Source organism: Loxodonta africana, chromosome 6, assembly GCF_030014295.1.
Source record: "Loxodonta africana isolate mLoxAfr1 chromosome 6, mLoxAfr1.hap2, whole genome shotgun sequence".
NCBI classification, from domain to species: Eukaryota; Metazoa; Chordata; class Mammalia; order Proboscidea; family Elephantidae; genus Loxodonta; species Loxodonta africana.
The window spans coordinates 45739550-45764983 of record NC_087347.1 but is presented as its reverse complement, the minus strand read 5'-3'; the positions used below and the strand labels follow the sequence as shown (position 1 = coordinate 45764983).

General features: G+C 36.8%; 1 protein-coding gene across 2 annotated transcripts in view; it reads left to right on the top strand.

Annotated features, from left to right (window-relative positions):
- Positions 1 to 25434, top strand: part of SGO2 (shugoshin 2) — a 35093-nt gene that overhangs the window by 4741 nt on the left and 4918 nt on the right. Inside the window, exons 2-6 of one of the 2 annotated variants that reach the window (XM_023542542.2) lie at positions 3290 to 3516; positions 6698 to 6783; positions 15195 to 15436; positions 16917 to 20123; positions 24672 to 24819. In XM_023542542.2, coding sequence (XP_023398310.2) covers positions 15274 to 15436; positions 16917 to 20123; positions 24672 to 24819 — 3518 coding nt within the window. In that variant the 5' untranslated portion in view covers positions 3290 to 3516; positions 6698 to 6783; positions 15195 to 15273. The remainder of the gene's footprint in view (positions 1 to 3289; positions 3517 to 6697; positions 6784 to 15194; positions 15437 to 16916; positions 20124 to 24671; positions 24820 to 25434) is intronic. The other variant, XM_010602572.3, reaches the window with a different exon arrangement.

Genomic DNA, 25434 nt, shown 5'->3' with positions numbered 1-25434 from the left:
AGTACTTGTGGTCTAATTTAATCCACATTTGAATGAAAAAAACATCTGCGTAACTATTCCTGTGAAATAATGGCCACAGCATGTGTGTCTACTGGAATTATAAATGTGACACCTAGGACAACCAGTTACCTGAGTTGTGCTTTGTACGTTTAACAACAGGTGTTTTTTTTTTTAAAGGAGACAAGATGCTTTTTATTGGGACATCGATTGGTAGTGGTAGTAGGATAAGAGGTTAGGTGTCTTCTATTTTGCTGATGACCTTGCAGGTTAGAATTGAATTGCTATGAACACGTTACTAAGACTGGAATTTGATATAGGAGTGGGGAGCACAGAATCAGTACAGGAAATGACATGGAAAGTTAAGAGAAAGAAGCAAGTTTGGCAGCGTATGGAAGGGAGGAGGATCATATCACCAATACCCTAAGGAACTCTGGAGAACAGATACCCCTAAAAAAAATTGCTCAACTCTTATGTTTTGAGTTGTGTGGTATAAAGCCTTTTCCCCACATCAGGTTTTTTAAAAAGTCTTTAGTAAAGTCTGCATTGTTCACAGATGTTTTTGTGTGGTTTTCTTTGGAAAGCTTGAAGAGGGTTGGGGGTCAGCATCTAGTTTAAGGTAAGAGTAAAAGAAAAAGGGTTAGGTGGATAAAGTTGCTGGAGGATGAAGGGATCATATACAACTGTGGTGCTTGCTTTCTTGGGGTCTTATTATTTAGCAGATTCACTTTTGCATATCTTTACTACTCCTTGTTTAGTCAGTGATGGGGGAGCAACAGATAATATAGACACATGGTACTAATATCAGAACAATATAAGATAAGAAAGTATAGGGTCTCACACATGCTTGTATCCTGCCTCCAGCTACTTTCTTCTCCATTCTCTTCTCTTCCTTCTACACCTCATGCAGGTAATTGTTTTTGTTTGCTGCTTTATGTAAATACCAACAAAAAATAAATATTTTCTTAATTTTCCCTTTCTTACACAAAAAATAGCACACTAGATAGTTCTGTGCCTTACTTGTTTTTAACCTGGCGTGTCTTGGGAAACTCCGATTGCACAGAGTACTTCCTCATTCTTTTTCAGTGCTGCTGATTTACAGAATGGACTTCTAATCTGTTTAACTAGATTGCTGTTACTAGACACTTGGGTTATCTTTGGCTGTTGGCTTGACGTTAGTATAGAATGCCTTTCCTTCTTGTATTTTCAGTTTTTTCCCTTTTTCTGGATAATTCCCATCAGGGTGCAAACTGTTTTTGTCTCTCCCATCTTAAAAAAAAAGAAGAAAACCTCTTGCTTCACTTACCTCTAGCTACCATCTCATTTCTCTCCTTTATAGCAGAATTCTCGAGAGGGTTGACACGGTCTCCAGTTTCTCTTGAACCCACTCCAACTGGGTTTTTGTCACCACTCAACTAAAACTGCTCTTCTGTAAGTCACCATTGAGCTCCACATCACAAGAACCTGTGCACATTTCTTGGTCTTCGTATTGACATTCACATGACTTGTAGGACACCACACTCCTAAGTTTTTCCCTACCTTTCTAGCTGTTCTTTTTCAGTTTCTTTGCCAGTTCCTCTTTATTTTCCTGACAGTTAAATTTTGGGAGTGCCCTGGGACTCAGTTCTTAGACTTCTCTTTTCTGTCTGTACTCATTCCCTAAATAATTTTGTCCAGTTGTATGTTTTTAATTACTACTGTGTACTGATGACTCCCAAATTTGCATCTCCAGGCTGGACACCTCATCTTATGTATTCAAATGATACATATCCAACTACATATTTGTATGAGTCATCTCAAATTTCACATATTTACCACCAAACTAGTTCCTTTTGTGGTCTTCATCTCAGGTAGTTACAGCTCTATTTTTCTGTCTTTTACTCATATACCCCATAACTGATCCTTTAGCAAATCCTGTTATCCCTGCCTTCAAAAATCAGTCCAGAATTGTATCACTTCTTACAACTTCACCTTTATCACACATGTCCAAGCCATCATTATCTCTTACATACGTTTTTGTAATAGCATCTCAGTTTTGAACCTCTTGCTTCTGCCCTTGCCAGAGTGATCCTGTTAAAATTTTACTCTGCTTACAATGCTCTAATGACTACCATGGACCTCCAGAAGAACAAACAATTCTGTTCTGAAAATAGTACAGCTAGAGTTACTCCTTGGAAGCAAGGATGGTGAAACTTCATCTCACATACTTTGGACATGTTATCAGGAGGGACCAGTCCCTGGAGAAGTACATCATGCTTGGTGGGGGGGCCAGTGAAAAAGAGAAAGACCTTCAATGAGATGGATTGACACAGTGGCTGCAGCAAATGACTCAAGCATAGCAACGATTGTGAGGATGATGCAGGACCGGGCAGTGTTTGGTTCTGTTGTACATGGGGTTGCTCTGAGTTGGAACCAGCTCGATGGCACCTAACAACAACAATGACTTCTTGTCTCCTCCATTGCCTGATAAGATCTAAAATGGAAACACTTCTTATTTTTTTCACTTCATCTCCTACTCTCCCTTTCCTTCATCTCTTTAGCCTCTTCAGTAGTCAGGCCTCCATCCTCTCCTTCAAACACAGGTAAGCTTCTGCCACAGGGCCTTTGCACTTGTTTTTCTGTCACATGGCTAGTTCCCTCACTTCCTTTAGCTCTTTTCTCAAGTCAATGAAGCCTTCCCTGGCAATCCTGTATACATTTAAGCCCTTCCCCACCCCTGTCCCCACATTTCACATCCTGCTTTTTCTCCTTAGCACTTGACACTATATAACATATTACAGGCATACCTCAGAGATATTGTGGGTTCAGTTCCAGACTGCTGCAATAAAGTGAATATCTCAGTAAAGCAAGTCACACAAATTTTTTGGTTTCCCAGCATGTGTAAAAGTTATGTTTACACTATGTTGTGGTCTATTAAGTGTGCAGTAGCATTATGTCTCAAGAAAAGTACCTACCTAAATTTAAAAATACTTTATTGCTAAAAAATGCTAATGATCATCTGAGCCTTCAGCAAGTCGTAATCTTTTTGCCGGTGGAGGCTCTTGCCTTGATGTTGATGTCTGCTGACTGATCAGCTTGGGGTGGCAGTGGCAATTTCTTAAAATAAACAATGAAGTTTGCCACATTGATGGACTGTTCCTTTCATGGAAGATTTCTCTGTAGCATGTGATGCTGTTTGATAGCATTTTACCTGTAGTAGAACTTTCAAAATTGGAGTCAGTCCTCTCAAACCCTGCAGCTGCTTTATCAACTAAGTTTAAGTAATATGCTAAATCCTTTTTTGTCATTTCAGCAGTGTTCACTGTCTTCTTCAGGAGTAGATTCCATCTCAAGAAACCACTTTCTTTGCTCATCCATAAGAAGCAACTCCTCATCCATTAAAGTTTTATCCTGAGATTACAGCAATACAGTCAGATCTTCAGGCTCCACTTCTAATTCTAGTTCTCTTGCTATGTCCACCACATCTGTAGTTACTGCCTCCACTGAAGTCTTGAACCCCCCCCAGAGTCATCCAAAAGGGTTGGTATCAACTGCTTCCAAACTCCTGTTAATGTTATTTTGACCTCCTCCCATGAATCACGAATGTTCTTAATGGCATCTAGAATTGTGAATCCTTTCCAGAAGGTTTTCAATTTACTTTGCCCAGATCCATCAGAGGAATCTATCTATGGCAGCTATAGCCTTATGAAATGTATTTCTTAAATAGTAAGACTTAAAAGTGGAAATTACTCCTTGATCCATGAGCTGCAGAATGGATGTAGTGTTAGCAGGCATGAAAACAACATTAATCTTCTTGTACATCTCCGTCAGAGCTCTTGGGTGACCAGGTGCGTTGTCAGAAAGGAATCTTTTTGTCTGAACAGTAGGTCTCAACAGTGTGCTTTCAGCCAGGCTTTGTGTTCCATTTATAAAGCACCGGCACGGTAAATTGAGCATAATTCTTACAGGCCCTAGGATTTTCAGAATGGTAAATGAGCACTGGCTTCAACTTAAAGCCATCAGCTGCGTTAGCCCCTAATAAGAGAGTCAGACTGCCCTTTGAAGCTTTGAAGCCAGGTATTGACATCTCATCTCTAGTTATAAGAGTCCTAGAAGGCATCTTCTTCCAATATAAGGCTGTTTCATTTACACTGAAAATCTGTTGTGAAGCGTAGCCGCCTCTATCAATTATCTGAGCTAGATTTTCTGGATAACTTGCAGCAGCTTCTACATCAGCACTCGCTGCTTCACTTTGCACTTTTGTGTCATGAGATGGCTTCTTTCATTAAACCTCATGAACCAACCTTTACTAGCTTCAAACTTGTCTTCTGCAGCTTGTTTACCCTGTCAAGCCTTAATAGAATTGAAGAGCATTAGGGGTTCCTCTGGATTAGGCTTTGGCTTAAGGGAATGTTGTAGCTGGTTTGATCTTCTATTCAGACCACTAAAACTTTCTCCATATCATCAATAAGACTGTTTCATTTTTTAATCATTCGTGTGTTCACTGGAGTGGCACTTTGCATTTCTTTCAAGAACTTTTCCTTTGTATTTGCCACTTTGCAAACTGTTTGGCACAAGAGACCTAGCTTTCAGCCTATCTTGGTTTTCGACATGCCTTCCTCACGGAGTTTAATCATTTCTAGCTTTTGATTTGAAGTGAGAGACGTGTGACTCTTCCTTTCACTTGAACACTTACAGGCCGTTGTAGGATTATTAATTGGCCTAATTTCAATATTGTATTTCAGGGAACAGGGAGGCTTGAGGAGAGGGAGAGAGAAGGGGAACGGCCAGTTGGTGGAGCAATCAGAACACACATTTATCAATTAAGTTTTCCATCTTATATGGTGCCATCTTACGGGGCACAGTTTGTGGTGCCCCAAAACAGTTACAATAGTAACATCAATGATCATTTATCGCAGATCACCATAACAGATACAATAATAATGAAAAAGTTTGAAATACTGGGAGAATTACCAAAATGTGACACAGAAATCCAAAGTGAACACATGCTATTGGAAGAATGGCACCAACAGACCTGCTCGATGCAGGGTTGCTACAGACCTTCAATGTGTAAAAACGCAGTATCCGCAAACCGCAGTGAAGTGAAGTACAGTGAAACAAGATGCGGCTGCATAAAATTTTACTGATTGATTTTATTTGTTGTTCATTCCACAGGAATGTATGCTTCTTAAGTGCAGTGATTTTTGTCTATACCAGAACAATGTCTAGAGCATAGTACTCTAAACTAGAACATAGTAGAGAGTAAGAAATACTTATAAAATGTTGAATAGTGTTTCCTCACTAAGAACAGTGTGTGTTTTTTTTAACGACAAGGTACATGTTCATCTGGCAATACCTATGTTATCGTGCCTTTTAAATAAATAATGTTAAATATTTTCAGCATACATAATGATGATCATTCGTCTTTCTTTTTAGATGTATTAACGTGATGACTTCTTACCACATTAAGCTTTCCTAATTTTGCATTTCCAGAATAAACTTCAGAAACAATTTAGTAATCATTTATTAATCTTTTAATGTGCTGCTGAATTCTTATCACTATTTAGAATTTTTGTATTGTTCTTCATAAGTGAGATTTCTTTAAAGTTTTCTTTTCATATAGTCTTTTTTAGGCATTGATAAACATGTTACATACTAAGCTTTTTAAAAGAATTTGAATGTTTTCATTCTTTTCCTATCCTCTGGAAAAGTGGTATAGTATTGGAATTATTTGTTCTTTAAAGATTAGTAGAATTCTCACGTGAAACCATTTGGACCTGAGACTTTTTTAGTGGGAGTGGTAGCTCTTTGTTAACTTTATTTATTCTATGGATATTAGTCTGCTTAGATTTCTTTCTCTTGTCCCTAGTCAGTTTTATCAACTCTGGGGGAAGGGTGCCTTATTATAGTTTGACAAGGGTGGAAATCTAACCTCCCCATTTGACCTTTGTACCTTTGTCAAAATTTAATAGATTAAATAAATAGGTCTATTTTTGGACTCTGTTCTATTTCATTATCTATTTATCTATCTTTATGCTAATACCACACTGTCTTAATTACTGTAGCCCTCCAACTTTGTTTTCTTCTAAGTCCTTTTGACTATTCTAGGTCCACTGCATTTCCATGTGTTTTAAAATCAGTTTGTTAATTTGGCTGTACTCTCTGTTTCCATTATATACCTTAGCACTGTACTAGAAAAACATGGTTATATATTGCCTAATCTTATAAAAAAAAAAATCTTATAGTTTTTATTAAATAATTAAAACATACTCATTTCAGAAAATGTAGATATGCAAAAATTTAAAAGGTGTATTTACATCACCCAAATTCTGAATAAAAAAGCCATTTTAAAATATATAATCCAATATGTAGATGTGAATGTATTACATATATATGTAGAGATATAGTACGTATATGGGCATACACATGTGTATTTATTCCTATGTCAAAAAATTTTTTTTTATACAAGTAAACTTCTTCCAAAAGAAAGTCTGGAAGGTTATATACCAAAATATTAGTTGTTATCTTTGGGTGCCATGATTAAGAATGAACTACGTTTTAGCCTTATCAGCACATTATTCTTATTCAACTATTGAAGGCTAATGGAAGAATTGTTTTATTACTATTGGCATTCTTGTATGATTTAGTACTTTAATAAACACAAATTAATGAGATTAGAAATTTTGCTTCAATTCAGAAAATTTTCTTTGTTTTCAAATAGTTCCATCAGAGTCCCTTTGTACTGCCAGCTAGCCAGAAGAAACGAGTTAGTAAACAGTGCAATTTGATCCGCCTTCCATTTGCAAGGTAATTTCTTCAAAACTTTGTTAAATATTGACTTGGAAACTTCTATCTAAATTAGACTTTGAATAGTTTCTATTTGATTTGCTTCCTTGGAATATAAAAAAAAACATTTTAAAATAAATAATGAAAACCTGTTAACATTGCTCTGATAAAAGAAATTGAAGCCATAATCTAATAGAATTCAGTTTTAAACTTTGAATTATTCAGCTTTTCCATAAACCATAGAGAAAGAGGCACAGGTGGATTCTTAGGTATGTGAATTTGAATTACATTGGTTCAGATTACAAAGATTTTATATAACATGATCAGTGTTTGTATATGTTAAGCAATGTTTGGGTTTCACCGACCTGTAGTTACTTACTAAGGTCTAAATGAGATGGTTTGTGGTGTCTTGCTCCAGGTTTTGTGTCTCCAAGATACCAAGGAAACTTACCCCTCCATTTGATAACCAAGCTTGTCTATGGTATCCTGCCACTATTCAGTTGTTTCTTTCTTTCCCCGTGTGTCATCGTTGGGGTCTTCTGCCCCTACACTGCCCCAAGCTTTAAAATTAACTTTTACATTTGCTATTCCCCTCCCGGCCAAAATCCCCATTTCCTGATTAACTAGACTATAAGTCATAGAAAATACCGTAGTTCACACCTATCATTTTAAAGACTGTCATTCAGGCCCAAAGAAGTGAAATGGCTTGATGAATTAATAATATTTATCACAATCCTCTTCCCTCCTTTAGACAGTGTTCTTTTCATTATATAACGTATAGGTTTAAGGCTTTTGTATAAGTGTACAACTAAATGTATGTATATATTGACATTGTATCTGTACCATAGTAAAAAATTCTTAAATGTATCATGTCACTCTGTTCATTCTAGTTTGTTCCATTGATTTGCCTATTATACTGTAAAAATAAAACTAGTATCATATTGCACCAGTACATTTTGCTTGCTATACTTTTGAAATAGTAAATATGGTTGTCTTGTAGCTCCATTACTTAGTTTTCAAAAATGTCTTGGCCATCCTTGTATACTTATTGTTTCATTTAAACATGCAAATCAAGGGTCAACAAGTCTTCCAAAAAATTTCATTGAGTTTTTTTAAGTAAACTTTTGTTTGAAGTATAACATACATATTAGAAAAGCTCAAAAATCTTTAGAGCGTGGCAAATTTTCACTGAGTGAGCACTCTGTATAACCAGTACCCAGATCAAGAAACAGCATTACCAGTGCCTCAGATACCCCACCTTGTGCCCTCTTCTAATCACCATCCACCACCCACTCAAAATAACTACTATCCTGGCTTCTAACATCATACATAGATGGATTTGTTTTGCCTGTTTATAAACTTCATATAATAGAATCATACAATATGTACGAATTTTGTGTCTGACTTCTTTTCCTCAGCATTGTTTCTGAGAGTCATCCGTGTTGCTGTGTGTAGTTGCAGATGTACAGATCATTCATTCTCATAGCTATATAGTATTCCATTGCATGATTATACCACAATTTGTCTATTCTTTTGATGAAGAACATTTAATTCTTTCCAGTTTTGGGTTATTATAAGTAGTGCTGCCATGTGTATGTCTTTTGATCAATTTAAGTACACATTTCTGTTGGGTCTATAACTCAAAGTATAATTTTTGGGTTTATATATATTTAACTTTAGGAGAAGCTATAAGACACTTTTCTGAAGGGGTTGTACCAATTTACCTTCCTGCCAGCAATGTATGAGAATTTCTGTCATTCTACATCTTCAACACTTGTTACTGTCTTTTTCATTTTGTGGGTATGTAATGGTATAATGGGAAACCCTGGTGGCGTGCTGGTTAAGTGCTGCAGCAGCTAACCAAAAGGTTGGCAATTCAAATCCACCAGGTGCTCCTTGGAAACTCTATGGGGCAGTTCTACCCTGACCTATAGGGTCACTATGAGTGGAAATCGACTTGACAACAACGGATTTATTTTTTTTTTAATTTTTATTGTCCTCTAAATGAAAGTACAAATCAAGTCAGTCTCTCACACAAAAACTTATGTACACCTTGCTACATACTCCCGATTGCTCTCCCCGCAATGAGACAGCCTGCTCCCTCCCTCCACTTTCTTTTCATGTCCATTTCGCCAGCTTCTAACCCCCTCTACCCTCTCATCTCCCCTTCAGGCAAGAGATACCAACATAGTCTCAAGTGTCCACGTGATCCAAGAAGCTCACTCCTTACCAGCATCCCTGTCCATCCCATTGTCCACTCCAATCCGTGTCTGAAGAGTTGGCTTTGGGAATGGTTCCTGTCCTGGGCCAACAGAAGGTGTGGGGGCCATGATCACCGGGGTCCTTCTAGTCTCAGTCAGACCATTAAGTCTGGTCTTTCTGTGAGAATTTGGGGTCTGCATCCCACTGCTCTCCTGCTCTCTCAGGAGTTCTATGTTGTGTTCCCTGTCAGGGCAGTCATCAGTTGTAGCTGGGCACCATCTAGTTCTTCTGGTCTTAGGCTGATGTAGTCTCTGGTTCATGTGGCCCTTTCTGTCTTTTGGGCTGGTAATTACCTTGTGTCCTTGGTGTTCTTCAATCTCCTTTGATCCAGGTGGGTTGAGACCAATTGATGCATCTTAGATGGCCACTTGCTAGCGTTTTAGACCCCAGACGCCACTCTCCAAAGTGGGATGCAGAATGTTTTCTTAATAGATATTATTATGCCAATTGACTTAGATGTCCCTTGAAACCATGATCCCCAAACCCTGGTCCCTGCTACGCTGGCCTTCAAAGCATTCAGTTTATTCAGGAAACTTCTTTGCTTTTGGTTTAGTCCAGTTGTGCTGACCTCGCTTGTATTGTGTGTTGTCTTTTCCGTCACCTAAAGTAGTTCTTATCTACTGTCTACTTAGTGAATACCCCTCTCCCACCCTCATTCCCAACCCCCTCTCATAACCATCAAAGAATATTTTCTTCTCTGTTTAAACTGTTTCTCAAGTTCTTATAGTAGTGGTCTTATACAATATTTGTCCTTTTGCAACTGACTTTTAATTTCACTCAGCATAGTGCCTTCCAGATTCCTCCATGTTATGAAATGTTTCACAGATTTATCACTGTTCTTTATCGATGCATAGTATTCCATTGTGTGAATATACCATAATTTATTTATCCATTCATCTATCGATGGGCACCTTGGTTGCTTCCATGTTTTTGTTACTGTAAACACTGCTGCAGTGAACATGGGTGTGCATATATCTGTTTGTGTAAAGGCTCTTATTTCTCTAGGATATATTCCAAGGAGTGGGATTGCTGGATCCTATGGTAGTTCTATTTCTAGCTTTTTAAGGAAGCGACAAATCGATTTCCACAGTGGTTGTACCATTTTACATTCCCACCAGCAGTGTATAAGTATTCCAGTCTCTCCACAGCCTCTCCAGCATATATTCTTTTGTGTTTTTTGGGTTAATCCCAGCCTTGTTGGAGTGAGATGAAATCTCATTGTAGTTTTGATCTGCATTTCTCTAATGGCTAATGATCCTGAGCATTTCCTCATATATCTGTTAGCTACCTGAATGTCTTCTTTAGTGAACTGTCTGTTCATATCTTTTGCCCATTTTTTAATTGGGTTATTTGTCTTTCTGCAGTTGAGTTTTTACAGTATCATGTAGATGTTAGAAATCAGACGCTGATCGGAAATGTCATAGCTAAAAACTTTCTCCCAGTCTGTAGGTAGTCTTTTTAATCTTTTGGTGAAGTCTTTGGATGAGCATAGGTGTTCAATTTTTAGGAGCTCCCAGTTATCTAGTTTTTCTTCTGCATTGTTAGTAATGTTTTGTATACTGTTTATGCCATGGATTAGGGCTCCTAACGTTGTCCGTATTTTTTCTTCCATGATCTTTATTGTTTCAGATTTTATATTTAGGTCTTTGATCCATTTTGAGCTTGTTTTTGTGCATGGAGTGAGGTATGGTCTTTTTTCATTTTTTTTCAGATGAATATCCAGTTATGCCAGTACCGTTTGTTAAAAAGACTGTCTTTTCCCCATTTAACTGTTTTGGTTCCTTTGTCAAATATCAACTGTACATATGTGGATGGATTTATGTCAGGATTCTCAATTCTGTTCCATTGGTCTATGTATCTGTTGTTGTACCAGTACCAGGCTGTTTTGACTACTGTGGCGGTATAGCAGGTTCTAAAATCAGGTAGAGTGAGGCCTCCCACTTTGTTCTTCTTTTTCAGTAATGCTTTACTTATCGGGGCCTTTTTCCCTTCCGTGTGAAGTTGGTGATTTGCTTCTCCATCTCATTAAAAAATGTCGTTGGAATTTGGATCGGAATTGCATTAGATCTATAGATCACTTTTGGTAGAATAGACGTTTTTACAACGTTAAGTCTTCTATCCATGAGCAAGGTATGTTTTTCCACTTGTAGGTCTCTTGGTTTCTTGCAGAAGTATTTTGTAGTTTTCTTCGTATAAGTCTTTTACATCTCTGGTAAGATTTGTTCCTAAGTATTTTATCTTCTTGGGGGCTACTGTAAATGGTATTGATTTGGTGATTTCCTCTTTGATGTTCTTCTTGTTGGTGTAGAGGAATCCAGCTGGTTTCTGTATGTTTATCTTGTATCCCAATACTCTGCTGAACTCTTCTATTAGTTTCAGTAGTTTTCTTGAGGATTCCTTGGGGTTTTCTGTGTATAAGATCATGTCATCTGCAAATAGTGATACTTTTACTTCTTCCTTGCCAGTCTGGATGCCCTTTATTTCTTTATCTTGCCTAATTGCTCTGGCTAGGACCTCCAGCACAATATTGAATAAGAACGGTGATAAAGGGGCATCAGCATCGGGTTTTTGGTTTTGGATGGTGGTATAATGAGGTTTCAATTTTCATTTTTATGGTAACTAATGAAGTTAAGCATCTATTCACATGTTTATTTTTTTCTGTTGGGTTGTCTTTTGTTTTCTTACAGATTTTTGACAGTTCTTTGTATATACTATGCCTGAGCTATTTGTATATTACATATATCTTCTCCTACTCTGTGGCTTGCCTCTTCACTTTCTTAATGGTGTCTTTAGGTGAATAGAAGTTCTTTACACAGACGTGTGTGTGTGTGTGCATAAAAAACCAAACCCATTGCTGTCGAGTCGATTCCGACTCATAGCGACCCTATAGGACAGAGTAGAACTGCCCCATAGGGTTTCCAAGGAGTGGCTGGTGGATTTGAACTGTCGAACTGTTGGTCTTTTGATCAGCAGCCTGAGGTCTTAACCACTGTGCTATCAAGGTTTCAAGTATATATATATATATATATATTTCCATTTATAGTTAGTACTTTTGGTACCCTTTTAAAGAAATCTTTACCAATTCAAGATCATAAGGTGTTCTATGTTTTCTTTTAAAAGCTTTATTATTTTCCCTTCACTTTTAGATCTTCAGTCTTCCTAGAGTTTTTGGGTATAGTATGAGGGAATGGTCAAGAATCATTTTTTTCTTGTGTTTATCTAGTTGACCTTATACCATTTGACTCAAGGTCCAACTTGAGTTTAACCAGTTGACCATTTTTTGAAAAGACCATTCTTTCCCCACCTCACTGCCAATCATTTTTGTCATAAATCAGGCAAGGAGATTAAGAGATTGCTGCTAACAAAAAGGTCAGCAGTTTAAATTCATCAGCTACTCCTTGGGAACCCTATGAGGCAGTTCTACTCTGTCCTATAGGGTTGCTATGAGTTGGAATCAACTCAACAGCAATGAGTTTGGATTTTTTTTTTTTGGATATATATGAGTTTGTTTCTCAACTCACTATTACATGAGTTCTTTTGTCAATACCACAGTTTTAATTATTAGCTTTTTAATAAATCTTGCTATCTGATAGTATAAGTCTCTAATTTGTTTGTTTTATTACTTTGGCTATCCTTGACCCTTTGCATTCCCATGTGAATTTTATAGTCGGCTTGTCGATTTACACACAGTTGCACACACTGCTGGAATCTTGATTGGGATTGTGTTGATTCTAGTTCATTTGGGGGAAAATTAACATCTTCATAAAATTGAATCTTCTGTCCAGGGACATGGTATAGTATTAAGTATAATGGTTTGTAGTTTTTTGTGTAGTTATTGTGCATAATTTTTAGATTTATTCCTATGTATTTGATGTTTTTATTGCTATTCGCAATGTTATTGGATTTTTTATTTCATTTTTTCTTAGTGCTAGTATGTAGATGTACAGTTGATTTTGTTATATTAACCCTGTTTCCAATGACCTTGCTATCAATTCTAATAGCTTATCTATAGTTGTTTTTTTTTTTTTTTCATTTTCTTTGGCTACAGTTTTGATATTTGTGAATAGTGATGTTTTTGTTTCTACAGAATTATTGCAATCACTACTTCCTGTTCAATACTGAATACAAGTAATGATAGTGGGTATTATTATTGCGTTCCCATCATTAAAGATGGTGTTTACTCTTGGGTTTTTGTATATTGTCTTTATCCAGATTAAGGAAGTTCTCTTGTACTCCTGGTTTGCTGAGAGTTTTTTTCAGCAATGGCTGCTGAATTTTATCAAATGACTTTTCTGCCTCTATTGAGAAGATACTACTTTTCTCCTTTTTTTTTTTCCTACTAAGGTGAAGAATTACAGCATTGATTTTTGAATATTAAACCACCACTGCATTTCTGCAATGAACTCGTCTTGATGTGATGTATTCTTTTAATACATGCTGAATTCTATTTGCTAATTATTTTTTGGATTTTTGTATGTATGTTTATGATGTAATATGGCTTTTAATTTTTCTTTGTTTTAATGCAGTGTGCCAGGTTTTGGCATTTAGGTCGTACTGGTTACAGTAAATAGATAAGCACTTTTTTTTTATGTATTTTCTGGAAGTATTTGTGTAAAATTGGTGTTATTTCATCTTTAAATGTTTTGAAGAATTTCTGAGAGTCTAGTTTTTTTCTGGAGAGGTTTTTAATATCTCATTTCTTTAATACTCTGTTTGCATTGAATGTATATGCTGACATATTTAGATCTCTATCTATCACCTAGTTATTTTCTATTCGACCCACTTGTTCCTTTTTTTCTCTTTTATTGAATAACAAATGTTTTTTATTGTTTAAGGTTTCCTGTCTATTATCTTTCACTGTGCTTTTATGATTATCCTATTGATAGCAATATTCATCCTTGATTTATTACACTAATACAAATTAATCATTTTACCACTTCCTCAGTAATACTAATATCTTAAAAAAAAAAAAAGCCCAATGCTGTCAAGTCGATTCCGACTCATAGCGACCCTATAAGGCCAGAGTAGAACTGCCCCATAGGGTTTCCAAGGAGTGCCTGGTGGATTCAAACTGCTGACCCTTTGGTTAGCAGCCATAGCACTTAACCACTGCGCCACCAGGGTTTCCAATACCTTGGAATGCTTTAAAAACACCATATTCCCCTGTCTTGCCTTTTGTTGTTATTATTATGTAATTTCATTTTGTATGTATTTTAATCCCATAAGCAATTACTTTCGTTGTTTTGTGTAGCCAATATGAATTTATAATGACCTACGTGTTTACCTCTTCTATTGTACACAACCTATCCTGCATTTGATATTTCTTTCTGAGATAATTTTACTTCTGCCTGAAGAAATTCTTTTTTATTTATTTTAGTGCAGGTTGACAGGCAATGGATTTGCTTAGTTTTGTTTCTTTTCTGGAAACATCTTTATTTCTCCTTCATTTTGAAGGATATATTTGCAATTATAGAATCTTACATTCGGAGTTACTTTCTTTCAACACTTCAGAGATGCCATTGCTAGTAATTACATTTAAATTTTACATATTTTTCAATATTTTTTTCTCACTATCAAAAATTTCTAAATATCTGATTTTTTTTTAGAGTACAAGGCAAGATCTTTAGCATTAGGGGGTATTAATCTTTGTTCTTTGAATTCAAGAATGTCGGTTTATCAGATCTTTTCTGTGAGTTTCTGTCTCCATTTTCCCTGATAGATTTAACTACTATAGGAATATCGTTTTCATTTCTGTGGATGCTTTTTGGAAACATAACAGACTTATTGCTAACATAACTTTATGTACAGTTATACTTGTTAGAAGCCAGAGGAAGAGTTTTGGGTATTCATAGAACTAAGTATAAGAAAAGTATAAATATGATATATAGATGTTTGTAAGGGTGTTCAGACTTCATTCATTTCTTTAGTATTATTATCCCAATACCCCAACTAGTGGCTATGGAGATAAGAAAGCATTTCTATTTTACTCCAAGTTCTGTGCTACTAAAAACTACCTATTAGTATCTTCATTAAGCACACAAAGGTTCCTAGGTGGGTTTGTGGTTGGATCGTAAATAAATGGAATATAGAAATCACTATTCATGCAATTTTCTAAATAATTTTTGTAAGATATAAAATTCCTTATTCCAGAATTTCCCACTTGTCTGTAGGGTTCCATTAACTTCAAATGATGATGAGGATGATGAGGAGGATCATGATAAAGAGAAAATTCAGAGTGACAGCAACATTATGTCAAAGTTACCACCAGATATTTCTTCTTTGGTATCAATGAGACAACCTTTATCAACTCAGTATAATTTGGAATTGTCATTTCTTAAAGAAAATAACCAGAATGTGCATGGTTTAGAGGATTCAGAACACATTTCTTCTGTTGTTGACGTACTTTCCAAAGGTGAGATTGTTTTAAAAAGTCTTTTTGAATATTCATATGAAATAGTTGTATCTATCTGATTTTCTTCTTGAGGTCAATAATGTATAGACAGTTAATAAGTTAGATCCCTTATAGATTTCCTCATTTCTACTGTTTAAAACTGTTGATGAAATATTTAATTTAAAAGTAAATATGTTGATAAGTGTCAGATCCACAGTAGCCTAATACTATTACTGTAGAAGCAGTGTTTAGAAATGAGCTGGCCTAAAGAGTATTTTCTTGGTTTCCTAGCATATTGTCTTAGTTATCTAGTGTTGCTATAACAGAAATACCGCAAGTGGATGGCTTTAACAAAGATAAGTTTATTCTCTCACAGTTCAGTAGGCTAGAAGTCCAAATTCAGGGTGCCAGCCCCAGGGGAAGGCTTTCTTTCTGACAGCTCTGGAGGATGGTCCTTGTCATCAGCCTTCCCTTGGTCTGGGAGCATCTCAGTGCAGGAACCTCAGGTCCAAAGGACATGCTGTGCTCCCGGGGCTGCTTTCTTGGTGGTATGAGGTCCCCAACTCTCTGCTTGCTTTCTTTTCCTTTTATCTCTTCTAAGATAAAAGGTGGTACAGGCGACACCCCAGGGAAACTCCTTTTACATTGGATCAGGGGTGTGACCTTAGTAGGGGTGTTACAATCCCACCCTAACCCTCTTTAACAATAAATTACAGTCACAAAATGGAGGACAACCACAAACGGATACACACATTTTTGGGGAGACATATTCAGTCCACGACACATATGAATCAAAATATCCCATATACGTATTTAGTTTACCTTCTCCTTTTTGTAGATAAGAAAATTGGGGTCTACATAGATGTACTGACTTTTTCAATATCATGATCATTCAGTAGTAAAACAAAAGCTCGAGCCTGAGTAATAGTTGAGCAGGAGAAAATGAAGACACTTATTAATATGATATTTGTAAATGATAACCCTATGCTTGTATTCTGTGGTGCTTATGTATTTGTCATAGATTTTCAGGTTGGAATAGGGAACCATAAATATATTGAATTTTGAGCTTAGAATTATTTTTCATTTCTGAAAAATTATATATTTACATAAACTTTAGTGGCTTGTCGATTGCCTTTTTATATTTATCAGAGTTATTACTGTGATTTGGGTTCATTTGCTGGCATCCCTCCACTTTAGAAATATTTGTTAGTGGCTATACTTTGGCTGTACATCATCCTACTGTTGGGGCTGAGACACAGTGAATTTTCAGTATGTATTTTCCATAGATATAAATGTAAAACGTGGCTTACAATTATTCTGATTATTTACACTTTATTTTTATAAGCACAGATTCTTAATAGTATAACAATCTTAACAAAACACATCCTACAAAAATCATATCTGTGAAAGAGCTTGCTTTCTAATTTCATTTGTTTAAAATAGTAAATTCCTTTTCACTACTTATTTCTGAATTTTCTTTGTTTCTATTTGTTTTATATAGAAAGCCATTCTCATTCAGACCAAAGTTCCAAGAGTTCCCAAATGAGTGAGATGAAAAGTGTCCAGTCCATCAGCCACAGAAAGGAGAAACCATCTAGTAATGTGACTGAAAGGAAGAAGCATGTACCATCTTGGGAGTCATCTAATCCCTCTGCAAACACTCCTTTTGTGGGAGATTTAGATCAACAAATGATTCCAAATCCGGATTTAAATTGGAGTAATGAGATAAATAATCATACTGATAAAACAAATACTAAAATGCAAGAAGAGGTACAGTGCCTTCCTGGCTCATCTTCTGAGCCTGTTAGTGAACCTAATGCAGAGGGCATGAATGAAGTCCAGGGTAATGATGACTTACAATTGCAGAAAACTGTGTATGACGCTGACATGGATTTAACTGCTGGTGAAGTAAGCCAAATTATTACAGTTTCAACGTGCACTAAAAATAGAAGTAATAAAAAAACAAATGATTGTGGAATGAAAACTTTCAGAAAAGTAAAAGATTCAAACTCCAAAAAAAAGAGAGAAAGATCAAAGAAACAATTTAAAAATACTTTAGATGTGGATATTGAGGAAAAGATTGAAAACAGGCCAGAGAGATCTGCTTTTGTAGATGGCAAAGGCGATTCAGAAGATCCAGACTTTGTCTTCAGTTCTGAACAGCTGGCTCACTTGAACATACCGAAGAAAATAACCCTTCATAATGACTTGGATCAAGATGACGGACAAAGTACACAATGTGATAAAAGGAAAATAACGTATTTAATGAAGAAGCAAGAGGAAATAAGCTCTTTCTCCCAAAGTTCCGATAAATTCCAGCAGGAGAATAAACTTGATATGGGTCAGATTTCCCTTACTTGTAATAAAAGTAAAGCTTCGAGACAGACATTTGTGATTAATAAATTAGAAAAACATAACTTAATCCCAAACCAAAAAGATAAAGAAACCATTTCTGAAAACCCAGAAATCACAAATGAATTTCAAACAGCTGATATTTCCACCAAAGATAATGGAAATTTACATAATTGTGAGACCCAGGATTTGTGGGGCTTGAAAAAGCATGTCACCGATATGCAACCTGTTCAGCAAAATGAATCAAAAGTAAATAAGAAGCTTAGGCATAAAGTAAATCGGAAGACAGAAATAATTTCTGAAATGAACCAGATCTATGAGAATAATGATAAAGATGTGCATGACCTAGAAAAAGTTGACTTTTTCTTCCAAGCCCAAGAGAATAAAGAAACCATCTCTGGAAATGTGGAAGTCTCAAGTGAGTTTCAAACACTTGCTCTTTCCAACAGAGATAATGGAAACCTGTGCCACTGGGAGATCCACAATGTTTTGGGTTTGCAAAAGGAGATCACCAACATGTACCCTCTTCAGCAAAATGAGTCAAAGATAAAGAAGTTTAGGCAGAAGGTAAACCGGAAGACAGAAATAATTTCTGAAATGAATCATACAGATGATAACAAAGGTATTCATTGTCCAGAAGAGGGTAACTTTTTTTCCCTAACCCAAAAGGATAAGAACGACATCCTTGAAAACCTAGAAAACTCAAATGAGTTTCAAACACCTGATCTTTCCACCAAAGATACTGGAAACCTATGTGATTATGAGACTCAGAATATTTCAGGGGTAAAAAAGCAGGTTCATGATATGCAACCTGCTTATCAAAATGAATCAAAAATAGATAAGAAGCTTAAGCAGAAGGTATGTCGGAAGACAGAAATAATTTCTGAAATGAACCAAATACATGAGAATAACCCAGAAAACAGGAAATTCTTTTCTGTAACCCAGAAGAATAAGGAAACCATCCCTGAAAACCTGGAAAATGCAAGTAAGTTTCAAATAGCTGATTCTTCCACCAGAGGTAATGGAAACCTATGTGATTATGAGACCCAGAATATTTTAGGCTTGAAAAAGCATGTCACTGATATGCAACCTGCTCAGCAAAATGAATCAAAAATAAATAAGAAGCTTAGGCAGAAAGTAAATCGGAAAACAGAAACAATTTCTGAAGTGAACCAAATAAATGACTATAACAATGAAAGTGTATATGACCCAATTTCTGAAATGAACCAAATATATGAGAATAACCCAGAAAACGGGAAATTCTCTTCCCTAACCCAAAAGGATAAAGAAACCGTTTCTAAAGACCTAGAAATCACAAATGAATTTCAAACAGCTGATCTTTCCACCAAGGATAATGGAGATGTATATGATTATGAGACCTGGAATGTGTTGGGTTTGAAAAAGCATGTCACAGATATGCAGCCTGCTCAGCAAAATGAATCAAAAACAAATAAGAAATTTCGGCAGAAAAGAAATCGGAAAACAGAAGTAATTGCTGAAATGAACCAAATATATGACGATAATGACAAAGGTATGCATGGTCCAGACAGCAATCTTGATTTTAAAATAAGTAAATATAAAGGGAGACCTGAATGCCAACGCATTAGCAGTGGATACTGTATGGAAATCAACAGTAATGAAAAGGAAAATTGTGATCAAATACCCAGTCCTTACAAACTAATTAAAAAGCATAGGAAAGAATCATCAGGCAAGGCAAAGAACATTTTGCCTAAAGGTAAGCACAAAACTAGTTTGAAGTTAACAGATTGTTCACAGACTTCCGTCTCCTTAGAGTCAGGTTTAAAACAAAGTACTAATGAGTCAGATTCTAATGCTAGAAGCCAAATTGAACTACATGGAAATCAGAGGCAAAGCACTAGGACTCTGAATAAAAAAAGAGATTTCCCCTTTGTAGAAGTGATAGGAGAATGCCAGGTCAAAAAAGTAAGTAAAATGACACCCAAATCAAAGAAAAGGAAGACCGACAGAAATCCTTCTCCAGATAGTCATGAAGAAATGGAGATAATATCAAACACTGTTCAGGGAAAGTTAGTTGAATCTGAACAAGTTGATAAGGAAAAAATTTTGGAGAATGAGAAAGTTGTCAAAATTGAACCAGACTTTTACAGAAAGGCGTTTAAATCTTTATCGCAAATACATTTACCTAAAATACAAGATTCTTCTAACACTGTTCTTGAGGATTCAACACCTTTGAGTATTTCTTCTAGTAAAAATACAGTAAGAGAAAGTTTTGTTCCGACAAGCTCACCAGTCTTTCATGTAAGTGATGATGTACACGAGAAGATGAGAGAGATGAAATTTAAAGTCATCCGGAGAACACAAAAATCAGGAATAGGTAAGTCAATACCAGATATAATCATGTCTTTATTTTTTTCCCCTTCACTTAGACAGTAAGGTATTTCCTGTTTTAATTGACATTTTTTATGGAATTTTAAAACAGTATATACCTGTATAGCCTGACCTATAAAAACAACGCGAAGGAATTTAAAGAAAGTGTAATACTTTGAGAAGAGACCAGTGAGAGTATCTTGGGTGTTTACGGCCTACAAAACTGATTTGGCCTTTACCACAAACTTTTCTGTTAGTGGCGTTAGGTAATTTCCTATTACTTTTCTTTTTCTTTTTTTAATTGTGCTTTAGGTGAAAATTTACAGCTGAAGTTAATTTCTCCTACAAAAATTTATGCACATATTGTTTGGTGAGATTAATTGCAGTCCCCACGATGTGACAGCACACTCCTCCATTCCACCCCGGGTTCCTTGTGTCCTTTCAACCTGTTCCTGTCCCTTTCTGCCTTCTCATCCTGCCTCCTGACAGGAGCTGCCCATTTGGTCTTGTGTATCTGATTGAACTAAGAAGCACACTGTTCACATGTATTATTTTTTGTTTTATAGTCCTGTCTAATCTTTGAAGAGTGGGCTTCAGGAACCATTTAGTTCTGGGTTAACAGAGTGTCTGGGGGTCATAGTTTTGAGGGTTCTTCCCAGTCTCTGTGAGACCCTTAAGTCTGGTCTTTTTATGTGAATTGAGTTCTGCTCTACACTTTTCTTCGGGACTCTGTTGTGTTCCCTGTCAGGGCGGTCATTGGTGGTAGCCTGGCACCATCTAGTTCTGATCTCAGGCTGATGGAGTCTGTGGTTTATGTGGTCCTTTAGTCTCTTGGACTAACATTTTCCTTGTGTCTTTGGTTTTCTTCATTCTCCTTTGCTCCTAGTAGGATGGGACCAATTGATGCATCTTAGATGGCTGCACGCAAGCTTTTAAGACCCAGATGCCACTCACTAAAGTGGAATGTAGAACATTTTCTTAATAAACTTTGTTATGCCAATTGACCTGGATGTCCCCTGAACAGTGGTCCCCAGGCTCCAGCCCCAGGTACTCCGTCCCTCAAAGTGTTTGGGTGTGTCCAGGAAATTTCTTAGCTTTTGCTTTGGTCCAGTTGTGCAGACTTGCCCTATATTGTGTGTTTTCCTTTCCTTCACTGAAGTTGATCCTGGTCTACTATCTAGTTAGTGAATTCCCCTTCCCCTCCCTCCCTACCCTCATAACTATCAAAGAATGCTTTTTTCAGTGTTTACACCCTTTCTTGAGTTCTTATAATTGTGGTCTCATGGAATGTTTGTCTTTTGTGACTGACTAATTTCACTCAGCATAATGCCTTCCAGATTCACCCATGTTGGGAGATGTTTCACAGATTCGTCATTGTTCTTTATCGTTGCATAGTATTCCATTGTGTATATTCCATAATTTGTTTATCCATTCGTCTGTTGATGGGCACCTAGGTTGTTTCTGTCTTTTTGCTATTGTGAACAATGCTGCAATGAACATGAGTGTGCATATGCCTATTCCTGTGACAGCTCGTATTTCTGTAGCATATAGTCCTAGGTGTGGGATTGCTGGATGATATAATATTTCTATTTCTAGCTTTTTAAGGAAGTGCCAAATCATTTTCCAAAGTGGTGGTGCCATTTTATATTCCTCCCAGCAGCGTATAAGTGTTCTGATCTCTCTACAACCTCTCCAACTTTTATTATTTTGTGTTTTTTGGATTAGTGCCAGCCTTGTTGGGGTGAGATAGTATCTCATTGTAGTTTTGATTTGCCTTTCTCTAATGGCACAGGACCAGGCAGTGTTTTGTTCTGTTGTACATAGGGTTGCTATGAGTCAGAGGCAACTCGATGGGATCTAACAACAACAACAACAGCTAATGATCAAGAGCATTTCCTCATGTGTCGTTAGCTGCCGGATTGTCTTCTTTGGTGAAATGTCTGTACATATCCTTCGACCATTTTTAAATTGGATTATTTGTCCTTTCGTTGTTGATGTGTTGCAGTATCTTGTAGATTTTAGAAAATAGACCCTTATTGAATATGTCATACCTAAAATTTTTCCCAGTCTGTAGGTTCTGTTTTTACTCTTTTGGTAAAGTCCTTTGATGAGCATAAATGATTCTTAGGAACTCCCACTTATCTAGTTTCTCTTCTGGTGTTTGTGCATTGTTTGTTATGGTTTGTATACTATTTATGCCATATATTAGGGCTCCTAATGTTGTCCCTATTTTTTTCTTCCATGATCTTTGCCATTTTAGATTTTATATTTAGGTCTTTGATCCATTTTGAGTTTATTTTTGTGTATGGTGTGAGGTATGGGTCCTGTTTCATTTTTTTGTAGATAGATATCTAGTTACACCAGTACCATTTGTTAAAGAAACTATCTTTTCCCCATTTAACAGACTCTGGACCTTCGTCAAATATCAGCTGCTCACAGGTGGATGGATTCATGTCTAGGTTCTCAGTTCTGTTCCATTGGTCTATGTATCTGTTGTTGTACCAGTACCAGGCCGTTTTGACTACTGTAGCAGTATAATAGGTTCTAAAATCAGGTAGTGTGAGGCCCCTATTTTGTTGTTCTTCAGTAATGCTTTACTTATCCAGGGTCTCTTCCCTATTCATGTGAAGTTGGTGATTTGTTTCTCCATCTTGTTAAAAAATGCCATTGGAATTTGGATCACGATCCTTTTTGATATGTTTGAAGAAAATTAAGTGTTTTAAGTGAATATAATAATGAATTCCACTGGTTTTATTTTACCAAAGACAATTACAAGTTTCTTAAGGGTAGGCCTATTTTCCCATTCAGTAGCACTTATATTTTATGTGATCAAATCATTGAACTAGGTATTGTAGAAGATTAAAATATAAACAGTACCAATTCTTCTCTGCATACAGTCATGTAAAAGTAACAAATGGAGGTGTGAAATGTGGTTAGTACTTTAATGAAAGCACAAACATTATGCTGACAGGTTATGATGGAGAATAATTTTGACCAGAGGAATTTACAAATACTTCGCGAATTGAGTAGCATTTCAGGCCCTGAAGGATAGGTAGGATTTTTACCTTTAGTGTTTCCTTTTTATTTTTCCCCAGTTATTAAAATAATACTAATTTATTGCAAAAAATTGAAGGTAAAGAATCAGAAAAAAGCAGGAAAAAAATCACATGGAGGAACTACAGTCAACATTTTGACGTATGCATCCATACGTTAATGTGTGGATTTTAAAGTTTATATTTGAAATCATACTATATATAAAGTTTTGTATCCCACTTTTTTTCTTCATCTCAAATTAGACATTTCCATATCAATAAGAATTTTCTACAGGGACCCTAACATTTCAATATATGTATATAGGACACAAGGATTTTGATGGTAAGGCTGTTCCAGGCAAAAGGTAAAAGATAACACTGAAGCAAAAGAAGTATAAAGGTCTAGAATTGTAGGTAGGCTATGTTAGAGAACTGGTGAACCATTTTTCATCTCTGTCCTCTTCATGGTGCCTTCACTGCACAATCAATGACACATGAATGAGTGTGCAGTCATTTGTGCAAGTTTCTGAACAGAGTTGAACCGTGAAGAATTTTTATCAGCCCATGTGCAAATTCAGAATAAAAATGTTAGAGGCTACTTTTCCTCTCAAAATTATTGGAAAAATTTTAACTGATTCACAAATATTTTATTGCTATTATTGTAACATTTAAAATGATAACTTGAAAATTAAGTTTTAAAATGTGTTGACCATGATTTGCAAACCACTACACCCACTGCTCACCTGACATGGTTAGGTTCCAAAGACCAGGCCGTTATACAAAAATCAGCTTTATGCAAGAGTTGGACCGTGTCCACTCTTTGGCACCGGTGTCCCCCTGGTTGCTCGCCGCTTATCGGGCGCCCCCAGTGCGTCTTAGAATGTGCGTGCCTGGGCGGGCCCCACTGGCCCACCACACCTTCCCCACCACTTCAGAATCCAAGGTGGTGGTGGTGATGGTGGTCGGAGGTTGCCGGCTACCTCCGAGCAGCAAGGGCCAGCCATCACCAGGCCACGCCCCAGGTTTCCCGTGGATCGCAGTTCCTCGCCTCCCTACCATCCCTCTCAGCCAGCCCCAGAGAAAGGCCTCAGTGGTGGGCGGCTCCCGGGCCTACCGGCTGGTAAGGTGCAGCCGCCTGGGCCCAGCAGAGCTGCAGAGGTAGCAGAGGGCCTCTTTGGAAGAAAAGATTTCCGAGCGCCTGTACTCGACTCCCGCGGACCAGTCTCCCACAGTCTGCTCTCGCTTGCCTGGGGTCTGGCCTGGCGCCTTCACCTGACCTGGGTAATATGAACCGCAGGTGGCCTGCTGGCCTCACTCCTTCTCACAGACCTCGCCCTCTGCTACCCCCTCTGCCTGGCTCCTCGTTAATGCATGAAACAGGCGCATAGTAGATTTTTTACTATTCGAATGTGAAACGTCAGATAACAAGATAGTTGATAAGTAAGGAGTAGGTGTATATTTTCTATATCTACTATTATTTATTTATTTATTTACAAATATTTGTGAAAATATGTTCTCTTCAGGTGATAGAACGCTACAGGACTTAACGAATACTAGTTTTGTTTCAAGTAACACTCCTCAATCTGAAAAGGCAGAAGATCCATCTTCAGAACTGCCAGGCAGAAGAAGAAGATGTATTCCTCTCTCTTTAAAAGAGCCAAGTCTCAAAAGGTTAGTATTTCTGTGATATTAAAGTGGTTTTAATATACCATTGTAAAATATATTCTTAAAAACTCATTCCTGAATTAGTATTGGACACTTCTGAAGTAAATTGTTTGGGTGACTGTAAAGTTGCTGTCTTTTCTTCTAGAATTTATGAACATTGGGGGAGAGATGCTTTCAGTCTGTGCATCCTGTTCTCAGATTTCCAGCCACTGATTTTACCATCCATTGGTAGATCTCACCTGCAACAAGTTATTACTGTGATGCTTGCCCAATGATTTTCTATTTGCCTATTTCCTTCTACGGTTATTAATGAGAATCCTTCTGTAAAGCAGAGCTGTCTCTTCTCCCCCATTTATTTAAATCCAATACCGTGATTATTTTGTTGATGAAATTATTTGAACTTTGGCCATTAGGAGTTCTTTCAGGTTGGCTCCTGTGTCTTTTCAACAAAACCACATACTATTTTGAACAGTTCCTTATTTTCTGACACAAAGGTGTTTCAGACTCAAGTTTTTCCTGCCAAAGTCCTGGAATCAGGCACTTTTCTAAGGAGCCTGGTTCCTTTGATTGGAGAATGGTGTTTAGTAACCAAGATCTGGGATGATTTTGTATATGTATATA